Source organism: Venturia canescens, chromosome 3 (genome assembly GCF_019457755.1).
Source record: "Venturia canescens isolate UGA chromosome 3, ASM1945775v1, whole genome shotgun sequence".
Classification (NCBI taxonomy): domain Eukaryota; kingdom Metazoa; phylum Arthropoda; class Insecta; order Hymenoptera; family Ichneumonidae; genus Venturia; species Venturia canescens.
In genome coordinates this window covers 17,696,718-17,709,043 of record NC_057423.1, presented here as the reverse complement: position 1 = coordinate 17,709,043, position 12,326 = coordinate 17,696,718, and the positions used below count along the sequence as shown (strand labels likewise).

The following is a 12,326-nucleotide window of genomic DNA, read 5'->3' as shown; positions in this document are numbered from 1 at the left end:
GTAGCGTCACCGTCAGCGTCCCGTGCTCGAATGGTATTGGCTCGCCAAACTCATTCCTTATATCAATGGTTATTGTTTGAAAACTAGTATGTAGTAAGGGAATATAACGCGGTGGCGAGAAGCTTTTCATCCTCACAGAGCCGTAATTATGGGCATCGGCGATAGCAACAGGCACAACACGTAGCAATGGTGTGCGAACATCGCCGGTAATATAGGGTTCGCAGATATCGGTATAAACGTACATCATGTTGGGGGTCCCGTTGGCTAAATTGGCAGGCCTCTGAGCAGTGTATCCTCCACGGGGTACTACTACGCCTCCTGTTTCGGTGAACCCTAAAACCTTGCTCAGTACGTCGGAGAAAAAAAAGGTATGCTCCAGGTTCTTACAGGATTCGCAGACGCGCTTCACCGTCACATACCCGTTGCGGGCGTACTTGAATTTCAAATGGCCCGTGACATAAGGTATTTCGTGAATAGCCTCGAGCAATGTCCCTATGCTGTGGTATACACCGGGTGGCACGCAGGCGTTATCTTCCTTAAAAGCAAAAGCCGTTGAAACACCGGTCGTCAACTCGCGCTCGATAGGCACGTACTTCACCGGGGTACCAGCCGGCTGCCTCGTTGTCACACTCAGGAGGTTTCGCGCGCCCTCGACAGGTACGTACTTCGTTGAGATACCAGCCGCCTGCTCCGTTGTCATATTCAGAAAGTTTCGCATGCTATCGGTAAGCACGTGTAAAATGGTTGCGGGTATATGGATCTCGGCTAATGAAACAGCCCAACTACCGTGAAGAGACATACACTGCGGTAGATGTGTGGTATACCGTGTTGTTACATTATCGGGATAATAATCCATACTACTATTACTAGGCAAAACCATGTAAAACTCGTCTTTCATTTTAATGCCCGTTGTTTAACCTGCTTTGTTTGCACTCTCGATAGCTCGGGCTCATAAAATATACCATCAATATCCTCGTCGTGGAGATCGCGCAGGAAGTATACCGCAGGGCAAACGCCGGACGACACACGGTGAATCTTGAACAGCTCGCTACTCCAGCCACCTTCGTAACCTTTTGCAAAGGCCGCCTTCGCGCTACTGATACGCACAATGTCACCCACCTTATATTTAGGGAGACAATGCTCTGGTCTTTTGTATCGCTGTATCAGGTTATTCCGAGCCTTAGCGGCTGTAGCAAACGTCACTGAGACGGGCTTCATTTTTATAGCGCTATGCGTAGAGTTGTTGTATGCTGAAACAATGCTCTGTAGAACGTCGAGATAGCGTTTTTGCCGGGAATACGTGAAATAGCGCCACATTCTCTCCTTCAGCGTTCTATTGAATCTCTCGACAATAGCCGCTTTGATATCGGGGTTTCTCGCAATGCGAAACCGTACGTCTTTTTTCTTTAGGAAATCCTGAAATGCAGCACCTACGAATTCTTTACCTCTATCCGTCTGCAGATAAACGGGTGATCGACCGTTGCTATTTTTCTTAGACAAGATGAGATTAAACGCTTTAGCCACAGATGCGGCAGATTTGTCGCGTAGAGGTTGAACCCATGCGAATTTACTGAGAGTGTCTATCACAACGAGTAGATAAACATAGCCGTCGTTATAATCTTTAATTGAGCGAAGATCTACCAGATCAGCTTCCCAAAAATCATCAATGTTCCGTACGTTATAAAAACGTCGCGGAAAGTGCTGTCGCACGGGTTTGTGTTTCGTGTAAGCATCCTGTCCCTCAAGCCACTGCAGCGTCTTCGTTCTGGATACTTTTTTCTGACGTGCCAGACGTAGCAGTTTAGCAGCACCTGAAAACGATGCTTCATGGGATGGATTAAAATACACTTTTTCCAACGTTTTCATATTTATAATTTGAGGTTAGCCCAGGTTACATGTCTTTTCTTATGATATTTATTAGGATAACCGTTGCCGCTCTGCCCTGCGTTATCTGATTTGCTATCGCGGCCGCTGAAGAACGGCGACTGACTCGTCGCACCTGTACTGTCGCTGTTTGTACTGCTGTTGCTGCTCTCCTCGAGCTGCGACGGTCGTAGCGTTGAATTGGCCCTTGTCTTCTGCCACAACGCGTCATTGCCGATGAACTCCCGCGGTGTCTGTATTGCTCTCAGAAATTTAGCGAAAGCACCACGCCCCGCCGGTTTAGATATTTTTCTAGCTCTCATGGCGTCGTTCACAAGATCAACAATATTCGAGCCCTGAATCGGGCTACCCTCAATCGATACGACTCCTCCGGAATCCCAAGAAAAATTGCTGCGTGGCGCGTCATGTAAACGACGGAGCAGCAACTTCGCTTTAGTGCGATATTTAGCTGGTATGCTTTCAATTATGACGGAGTCGTTCATGCCGTTACGAGTTTCTCCTTTTTCACTTTTATCATAATTAGGCGTCGTTGCATGGTCGTTCTTCATAAGATCGCTGTGTTGTCGAGCTCTCTCGTCATCAGAAAAATGGAGATAACGCTGTAGCACAACCAGGTACGCTGTCCATTTTTCCCTCTCATTCTTGTAGGTATTAGAGTTCAAAATTTCATTCATCTCCGCGTCCAGTCTGGATAATACGGTATCAGTAGATTGTGGCGGTTGTGCCGAGGTGTTCCAGCCGGCCGTTGGCTGTCTCTGGTTTTGCATGCCCAGCTGTGCCACATGCTCCTTAGGGATAAGAACCATTTTTCTCGCGTGCTCCATCATCCCCGGCCGCCAATTAGGCTCGAAAGAACAGTGCCTAGTATCGGTGCTAGTAGGAGCGGTAGAAACCCGCCGCTCTGAATAACAAAACGTTTTTTACTTTTCCAGCAGCCTTTTTTCGCGGCTAAACGACGGAGAGCGGGAGCGTGACGTCGTAGCTTTTTTCGCTGATCAGCCTTCAAAGGAACGTTACCGCAAAGAACGTTCAAGGCACACTCGCAGATACAGCGGACGATGCTTGGGTCCGCTTTACGCAGGACAGCCTCGCGCTGCTCTTTATTGAGATACTGAAGAGCCCGTAGTATCGTCACGTGCTTTTTACAGAGCGGTGCACCGTTTCGCTCCATTACGCGTGTCAAACTGTCTAACCTCTCCACGTATCACCCCTTTTAGCCGAATTTTTCGACCTATAGGGATGGGGGGTAGCGGTGCCTTTAAGAATATACCACCCGCATAGACCAATACAATAATAAGGGTGGGAGGTGTTTCCGCAGGTGTTGGGTCCTTGCGTTATCTTGTTAGCTCGCTGAAGTGCGCTCAAAACGATCATGCATTTATCACAGTGCGATAGCCCTTTGGGTGCCATTACATGCGCTGAACTGGTAATTCACCAGCATTGCATCCGCTTTTAAACTTTTTCCGCGGTACGTAGACAAAATGATGGGGGTCGTTGGGAAAAATACAGGTACGGAATCTACAGTTGTCAGGCGTCGATTGTTTCAGGTCGAGTAGCAAATAACCAGGCGGCTTGGCTGTTGCGTCGTGGTACGCCTCCTGTAGGAAACGCGGGTTTTCAGGATACACCTGTCGCGCGAGATGCTAAATTTGAGCACGATCACGGGGATTTTTGAAAATCACTATATAGTTGGCATTCAGCGAGATATCTCGCTGGCCGTGTCCTTGATGGAATAAGTTCTGGGTAATAAAAATAACGCTCAGATTTTTATGATGAAAAGATCCTTTGGTGAAAAGATCCACAACATTGTTGTTAGACGCCTCGCGCATCAAATCATCGATTATGAGAAGTTTTGCGCGAGGGTCGTTAGCATAATCAGCACTCTGAGGTAGACCCTCATGGAACTCTATTGATTCACCATACTCCGTGTACGCTGACTGCCACTCGGAGTAATAGAAAATGACTCTCTCAAACGGCTCACTGTTCATCCGTGAAATAAACTTTAAAAACTTTTTTACAAAGTACGTTTTACCGCAGCCTGTGGGACCACAGATCACTGAGGTCCAGGGATGCTTCCACCGTATATCCATCTGCGCGAATGACCACGTTTCCTGAGGGGCAGTATAATATAAAGAATTCGAGCAGTTGAAACATGTATAGAGCTTTTATTTTCCGGTAACAGTATAAATATTTTACAGTAATAACATAGATATTTTACAACGCTGCTTAACTATGTTTAAAGCGAGAGTTTTTATAAGCGGTTATTTGTAGCCGTAAGGGAGCGAGCCGTATTCGCCATCACGTCTTCGCTTGACGCTCAGAGGCATGCACGATTTCTTTTCGGGTCGTGTGACAACCTGGTGGAACGGTATACGACGTATTGAATCAAACTGTAGTACAACAGGATTTTCTCTCTCACCTATTATAAGTGACCGTATTGATTCGTAATTTATCAGCGAGCTGTTTGCGTAATTCAGCGTTATGCCTTTAACCTTGCAAACCTCGCTTTCCGCGCCGCTCGGCGTATTAACTATGAAAGAATAAAATTTAGGGCCGCCTGAGATGAAAGACTTAATGTAACTGCCCTCGCCGTAAGAGCTTAGCTCGTCGGTTAAATCCCCTAGCAATTGACCCGTTGGCGGTTCATACTCTCCAGGCTCTTTTCTCGTGACATAAATAACGGAATCGGTGTCGCAGTACAGAGTACGCTTACCCAGCGGTTCGAGATAGGTGTAAAGTTTTAAACGGGCTTGGGCTGTGGTGTATGCAGCTATGACAGTATTTGCTATATTAGACGGTATTACAGCATCATTGGTTTTCGTATAATTAACATACAGCACCTGGTTGTTAACAGGTAGCATACCAGTGATCTCGTGCTCGGGGCTATTTAGCAGCTCCATAAGTTTTTCGCGTGTCGACACTATTTCTGTTTATGGTAAATTTTCGCGTTGTCCAAATTTACCCCAAAAGGAGTTAAGACAAAGTTTGGCTACCGAGCGCAGCCCCGAGTTTTTCGCTACCGCACCCCGCTCCAGCTGAACCCCTTCGGCTGTCTTAAAAGCAGTTATATAACGCTCTTGGGCAGCCTCGTCATCTGCATAACCCTCGGGCCAACCGCTAGCCTCTTGTTTGATTTTAAGAAAAGTGTTTATGTACCCGGTGAAAAGGCCCCCCTTCTGTGTATCGCGGTTGTACTGCGTTATCTTATACTGCCAAATCTCGCTCACGGTTAATGTTTTTGCAAGGAGTCTGGTGAAGGTGGTAAACGAATAATAAGTACGCCGGTGGTGCGAGAAAAATAGTGAGGAATTTATTGTTCCGCTGTTCTATCGTAAGTACAGTATTTGCCCGACAATTAGTGCGATTAAGCCCGATGATGGAAATGGCGAGTTGACCCGGTGTTCGTCGAGCACGTGCGAGACGAACAAGATGGACGACCGAAGCGTGCTCGTGAGAAAGAACCCGATGATTTTTTGAGATATTCCGTTAAAAATGAGTCCGAGAGAATGTTCCGTTAAATGCGCAGAGTCCGTGTAATGATTTGAACCGAAAATGAATAAGAGAACCCGAATTTGATACCGAAAACTGGTGAGAAGGTGAGATGCAGTGATTAGCCGTATTGCACGCTTCAGCGACCGGATCAAGACTGAGGCATCAATCATGGAGATCGATGATGAAGCCCCGCGCACATGCGCGGTGTGCTTCCCCGGTCCCGTGCTAATTACTGCCCAGGAGGTGGCGACGCCCCCCGTGAGCGCGTGAAACGAGCACCCGGCTGCTCTAATTGCACGCGCCCAAAATGTCCGAACCCGCGAACTGGCGACGCCAGCGGCGGAGCGCGAGAGCCCGGCCCGAATTCTCTCGCGCTACCGTCGAGGCCTCGCTCAATCCTGAACAGTTAATATTTTATACCCGCACGCAATAGCTTTTCGCAATTCATCCACTACCCAAGTACCGCTAAACACACGCTCCGCGGGGTCTTCATGAGGACACGCGTCCTGGTTCATTGTTTCGCAGCAGCTACGACATAACCCGAATAACAGGCGCTGATGCATTCGCACCGGCAGCACGGGATGATAAAGATTTTGCGGTGGAAGCACTGTACATTTAACAAGGCCCTCGACGCGGGAAAGACTGATATTATTTTCGGGACCTGTCAGCGCCCTGCACTCGTCGCCGACGTATACCGTTGGATGGCCCACCGGATATTTGCCGTACTTGCAGATGTATGGGTACAAAGAGCAAACGTCAACATATCGTATCTGCTCCCCGTCTTTCACGTCGTACAGAGTGACCATGTTTTCCGTACGACCACCGAAAAAAGCATCGCGCGGATTGAGAGGCTCCGCTCGAACCAGAGGGTGATCACTCACAAAAGCGCTCATCTCTAAATCTGTTTTTATCATCCGGTCATACGCGCACTCCCAAATCTCGGTTAACGTGTAGCCGCTTGAGCGGATTCTCTGCGATATAGCGTTTGTTCTCTCGAGACGCTCGTTCAGTGTATCACCGTCGCTTTGTACACGGTCTCTGTTTACAGTGAAACAGCTCAAACACCCGTGCCAATACCAACCGTGAAACTGTAACACGTGGGCTGAATCAGGTGTTTCGTAGTAACCGTCTACTAATAAATTTTAAGGCAATTTAAACTCGCGCGAGCGTCCTGCGTGAATGATACGACGATTTAAAGAATGCTCCATCCACACGAGCCAAGAGATCGCTTTTTTTGACTGATTGTGAGCCCATCTGTAACCACCCGTAGGTATAATACCGATCGTGTTAGGTTTTAAAAAATTTTTTCGAAAGATTTGAAAGCAGGCGGACGCGATTGTTGTGTTTTCGCTAAACGGGCAAACGCGTCCGCTGTCCTTGAACATTTTCCGGAAAACCACACAGGCCTGTCTCAGTATCGTAACGTCGTTTTTACAATAGGTTATGAGCTCGTTTGAAAAGTTAAATACATAAGAGGCATTCTTTAATTCGGTATACCATGCAAAAAAACGCTCGCGTTCCTCCGGGCGCATAGTGTCGGGAGAGTAATCGGCTACGGGCGGCATCGGCCCAATATAATTTTGATTCTCGGGCCTATTGAACAGATGCGGAAAAGATCCTTTGGCGAGAGCAGTTTTTAGACCGAAAGATTTAGGCAGTGCACTCAGAGGCATGTGAAAGTAGTTCAAGCTGTCGAGAAACACGAGTTTGCCAACGCGCATTGTGATGATTTTAGTGCCGTTCATTATTAAAGATGGGAGCTGCGTTTTTTTCTCCTCGATGAGGTAGCGCAGGATAAACTGGGCGTCGAAACCACCGGCGTTATGGGCTATTAAAAATATGTGAGAGAAGTTCGGCATACTCTGTATGGCTAACTCCACAAGTTGACACACAGGGTTCGTCCTAAATATAAACTCGTGATCCCCGCAATGCTCGCACGGCTCGTCTATAGAAGCATTATCGCAGCACTTGGTGCAGACACGTTGAGCTACGCAAAGATTCGGTTCGTGAACGCGCGTTGTAGGATCACCTTTTACAGGGGTACACTGCTGCGTTTCAAAATCATAGAATATGAATATGTTCTCTTTTGGCCTCTCATCGACGCGAATAGGCCTCATATAGCACAGGCTATTATAGGGGTGCCGCGATTTACACGTTTTACAGAAACCCTCCCCGCACACATGCGTCTTTTTCTCTAAAGGTCTTATCGCGCGAAAGCAGTTACGGCACCGCTGAAGAGACTCGCAAACAGTGTTTACCCTGTGTTTACGACGGATGGTAATAGCCCTGTGATTTTCTAAACATTGTTCCCCAAAAAAATCGCGGTTACATGTCTCGCATCTGATCGCGGCAGCTGCTCCCAGAGCGCAGGGCGGTGCTTGAAGGCAGCGAGGGCATTTCTTTTTTAAACATCTATGATCCCGACGAGAACGGGCGTTACAGATTGCGCAGAAGTTTAAGCTGCCTACAGCACCACGCAGATTCAAGATAGGCTGGAAATGATGCGACCGCTCATAATACAGAATGTATAACGTGTGCCTGACTGAGCCTACTGTATCCATAACCGTCTGTGTACCGTCAAACACCGGTCTTTCGCGTCGCCCCAAAGTCAAAAACTCGAAAACCACGATAGCTAACCCCTCGCGAGCCAAATAATTCTGGTATATAGCAATTTCGCGCATACCACAGCCAGCGGGCTGTATAACAACATTTGCGCTTCTCGTGAGCTCAAGCGCCGCCTCTTTTTGAAGCGACCCGTTAATCTGTCGTATACGCTGCCATCTAGAATGCAGAGCCCCCGAGCGTATCTCACCCCTTTCCGCGTACGCGCGTGCTGTTACTAACGAGCGCGGTAGACACAGATTGTCGGTATTTCGAATCGTTAAAATTAATTTTTTAGCAACGCCCTCGTGTGTCAAACCTTTTCGCCCCCTACCCTCCAAACCTTTAACGATACATACTTTTATATGGAAAGAATCATTAATATCCAGAGACGCTGCACTTTGAGCTATGTTTGTTATTAATTGCCAGATATCTACAAATGTATAGGTGCGGACAGGACGGAATGAAAGCCAGACGGGGCCGTGCGCTAAGCAGCTCGCGGAGAACGCGATCCCCGCGTAGTCACCACCCTCACAGTGACTCGTGAGATGCGTCCGAAGATCGCGGAATGCTCCTTTAAGCCATGTTGTCACGTTTGCGCCAGCGTGAGGCTGGCGGATACGCAATGTTATCTCCCGACCACGTAGTTGAAAACGTTTGAAATAACGGGCTGTATCGTGCGTGATGATGATCCGCCCTCCCGGGGGTTGCACATCCCCGAAAGCCTCGTTCCCCTGTGTATTGCGTGTTCTTCCCCCGCCCGTTTGTATATCTGTAATCAAACAAAGGCGTGAGTTATAGAGTAGAGATCGCCGATAAAAAGGCATATTGTAACTTTAGTGTACCTCGTACTAATCGCGGTAGGCCTATAACGAGATAGCTGACGAGTTAGCTGACGAGTACCCTGTGGTAAATATAATAAAGCCTTTTTAAACGTATCCTGTATATACCGCAAGGGCTAGAGATAAAGAGAGAGAAAGCGCGCGAGTGAGGGAGAAAGAGAGAGAAGACGTTATTATTTCTTTACCTGAATCACACTCCATCAGCTCTTGAAACCATAGGCCGAAGCGTCTAGCCTCTAATCGCTCCTCGTTTAGACGCTCCCCCTCCTCCTCCTCCTCCTCCTCCTCCTCCTACTCCTCCTCCTCCTCCTGTCGAGCATCCATCGGATACACCCCCAGCTGATTCTCGGGCTGTACGAGGTCATCTTCCTGCTGACGATGGTGGTGATACGATGGACCCGCTATCGCTCCGTCGTCATCGTTTGCTCTGGCTTGCCGGTACACAGCTGTTTGGGTTATTTCATAATTTCTGTTCATTAACGCGGTTAATTTTTATTTTATTATCACTGTACGACTATGCTTACCCAGTATATCAGACCGATCGCTAAACATCAAGGAGGAGTTGAGAATAGTCGACGCCTCGTCGTCATCAGACGCGGGCTGCAGCGGTATCGGTTCAGCCGATGCTGCCGAGGTGCTCGCCCTAGGCTCTTCCTCAGCCCTCTCCTCATGCTGCGGTTCTTAAAAAATACCGCTCCAATAGTTTTTATATCTAAAACGAAAATCGAGGATAATAAGGCCAAAACAGAGCTGAATACGTACGGTAAAGGGCGGTTTGATGCTCTAGATCCGCTTCCTCCACAGCTCTCGTCGCCTCAGCGAGAGCCTCTTCTTCGTCACTCCCCGCATCGTAAAAATGCCGATAGCCTATGGTAAAAATAACTGCTGTATTGCTCACCGCCAACAACAGTGATTTATCGAGATAAAGGTACTTACATCTGATTTCATCGACAAGGCCTCTTACGCGGGGAGCTTCTAAAACACCGCGGCGCTGTAACTCCTCATACACAACACCCAGCACTCGTTGACCACTTAATATGCCTCTGTTATAGGCCACCACTAGAGCTCGTAAAGGGGCCCACCAGATCACGTATTTAAGTCTGTTCACGAGTCGATCACCCGATAAACGCAGCAACTCGTAACACCATAGATCATTACACCGACGTCTCAGCTGAGCGCTATGCGGTTTTGTTAGACGTAAAAGACCCAAAATACAAGAACGCACTGATTCATCCGACATTGTAAGGGGTAATCGTTAAATACCGCTCTATATGACGGTTGAATCGCTACTGACATATCTCGAGCGAGAAGATAGGTGTGAAACATAATTAAAATGCTAGCGATATTTTTTTTTTTCAAGACGGCAAAGGAGCAGTCGCTGAAGTTTTACAGTACTCTGCATGGTCCCCGGTGTTTGCGTGAAAAAGCACGCGCACGAGTGAGACAGCTTTGTTTATGCCTATGCAAGCATATTTCCGAGCATATTGCTCCATCTCCTGTATAGCATCTTCTCCCGAAGACCGAGCTGTGTCTTTAGCCCCCGGAGATACGCCCTTCATAAGTGAATCGGTTGAATCCGCAAAAATAGCATATAATAAAGAATATATATCGGTGGGGTTTGTTTAGAGGTATCAAGAGGCTGCAGCCGTATGCGTCGTATTGACAGCTCTGTATAAAGCATCGCGTCTCACGGGAGAGCGAGAGAGAGGTTTGCGCGCTAAAGGATCAGTGTGATGAGAGCGAGCGAGACGGTATATGGTATCACTGCTGCAGCTTTGAAGCACTGTGCCTCTACATCTAGCGAAAGAGCGAGTGAGAGAATGCACGGTGTCGCGAGTGTGAGCGAGAGGGCATATGCTGTTGCTGCTGCTCTCGCGCTCGTGCGCTTCACAAGAGAGAGAGTGAGCGAGAAAATGTATCATGTCTCCAGGTGTGGGCGAGAGGCTGTGCTCTATCCTCGTTACAGCTCTGGAGCGCTCGGCCGATGCACGTGCAATTCTGATGACGCTGCACGACGGCGTCGCGAGAGCGCAGGGCCTCGCATCTCATGAGAGAGCGAGCGAGAGGCTTTATCACGACACGGGCGCGAGCGAGATAGCATGCGCTATCATTGCGACGACTCTCAAATGTTCGAGTATTGTGCCTCACGAGAGAGAAAGAGGATGTAGCATGACGTTGGAGCGAGGGAGACGGTATACGCGATCGTTGCTGGCTGTTGCTTAAAGAACCAGCGCGATGCTATGACTTAAGGTCAATGCTACGATGACGTACTCCCCCGCCTGCTTAGAGGCTGTGCACTGTGAGCCCGAGGTACCGTATCTCGAGAGAGAGAGCGAGCGAGAGCGTATACGCTGACGCGTATGCTAGCACGAGAGCGAGTAAGAGGGTGTACGCCGTCGAGATTGCCGCCACGTGCAGTTTTGATGAAGCAGCGAATACCTCAAGCTCTCGCGTAGCATCGCGCCTCGCGAACGGTCTTATCTAAGCGCGAGAGTGAGCGAGAGGGCATGTGTGATTCCTTTGCCCAGTATACGAGGATGACTGCATCGGGCCGAGGTGTCAGCTGTTTTACACCCCTCCTGTCCTTCTTTTGCCCCTGCAATGATGTGCTCACCATAAGCACGTGTTTGCATGAAAGTCTTAGCCGTCAGTCTTCAACCGAACCGTGCGCGAGTATCTCGTCCCGGCCTCGTTTATATACCGCTCCTCTACAAGTTTTTTCTTTTTTTATTTTTTTCGCCAAAAATGTATCCGCGCTACCGGGATTATGAGTTTTTGTGCCACTCATTTACGTGCCGCGTCATACGGTTCTTGAGCGTCGCATCCTTATACATCCGTACCGACGCTCTTGAACAATTGTACGTCCACGTGGTAAATTTAATGCACAGTGAATTTATAGACAGGAGGTTGGGCCGGCCCATCCAACGCGAGGAGGCAACGCTGGGTGTGTGCTGTGTGGTGGTATTGCGGGGCTCGCGTATTGCGTACCGTGGGGAGATCGTGTACCGTGATAGCGGTGACTTTGTCGAGGTGCATCTGGTGGATCATGGTGACAGTGAGTTTTACGAGCTAAACTGCCTGTACCACCCGTCAGCGGCATTAGAGGCGATACCGGCGCTCGTGCTAGAGTGCTCCCTCCGCAGCGTCGCCTACTTAGAGGCCTTCCATTATCCGGCTCATGAGATGGAAGCGCTGTGCGAGGGGCCTCTTACGGCTAGGGTCATGAGCCCTCCTACACGCCACCCCCTGAGCATCCAGCTGTTTGACGAGGACGGCCGGGAGCTCGGGGGTGTTCTCGTGGACGAGTTACCGGACGGCTATCGCGGCTACGACGAAGGGGCTGAAGACGGGCTCGTCGGCGTTGCTGCAGCCCCTGACGACCCTGAGGAGTAGTGTGTGTGTGCGTGCGTGTGTGTGCGTGCGTGCGCGCGCGCGCGCGTGTGTGTGTGTGTGTGTGTGTGTGCGCGCGTGAAAAAAACAGTGGCGTGCGAGCCAGCGCCGTGGAGT

The 12,326-nt window shown here is 49.0% G+C and overlaps 3 protein-coding genes across 4 annotated transcripts; all 3 read right to left on the bottom strand.

The window, feature by feature from the left end:
* Positions 1 to 4,029: 4,029 nt before the first annotated feature.
* LOC122407606 (uncharacterized) lies at positions 4,030 to 6,512 on the bottom strand. The gene is made up of 2 exons (XM_043413934.1): positions 5,788 to 6,512; positions 4,030 to 5,118 (listed from the first exon to the last, which is right to left on the bottom strand). The coding sequence occupies exons 1-2, from the start codon at positions 6,288 to 6,290 to the stop codon at positions 4,815 to 4,817; spliced, it is 807 nt and encodes a 268-aa protein (XP_043269869.1). The 5' UTR covers positions 6,291 to 6,512; the 3' UTR covers positions 4,030 to 4,814.
* A 6-nt stretch (positions 6,513 to 6,518) lies between these two features.
* On the bottom strand, positions 6,519 to 9,086 carry LOC122407605 (uncharacterized). Of its 2 annotated transcripts, XR_006260238.1 has the most exons (3): positions 9,005 to 9,086; positions 8,823 to 8,881; positions 8,613 to 8,749 (listed from the first exon to the last, which is right to left on the bottom strand). XR_006260238.1 is itself a non-coding variant. In XM_043413933.1 (2 exons), the coding sequence occupies exons 1-2, from the start codon at positions 9,018 to 9,020 to the stop codon at positions 6,519 to 6,521; spliced, it is 2,247 nt and encodes a 748-aa protein (XP_043269868.1). In that variant the 5' UTR covers positions 9,021 to 9,047. The 2 variants fall into 2 exon arrangements, 1 of the variants encoding a protein (XP_043269868.1); XM_043413933.1 differs by lacking the exon at positions 8,823 to 8,881 and having other exon boundaries at positions 6,519 to 8,749; positions 9,005 to 9,047.
* Positions 9,087 to 9,110: 24 nt separating this feature from the next.
* Positions 9,111 to 10,917, bottom strand: LOC122408443 (uncharacterized). Its single transcript, XM_043415236.1, has 3 exons — positions 9,582 to 10,917; positions 9,344 to 9,499; positions 9,111 to 9,265 (listed from the first exon to the last, which is right to left on the bottom strand). Exons 1-3 carry the CDS (start codon positions 10,057 to 10,059, stop codon positions 9,111 to 9,113), a joined length of 789 nt encoding a protein of 262 aa, XP_043271171.1. The 5' UTR covers positions 10,060 to 10,917.
* Positions 10,918 to 12,326: the final 1,409 nt, after the last annotated feature.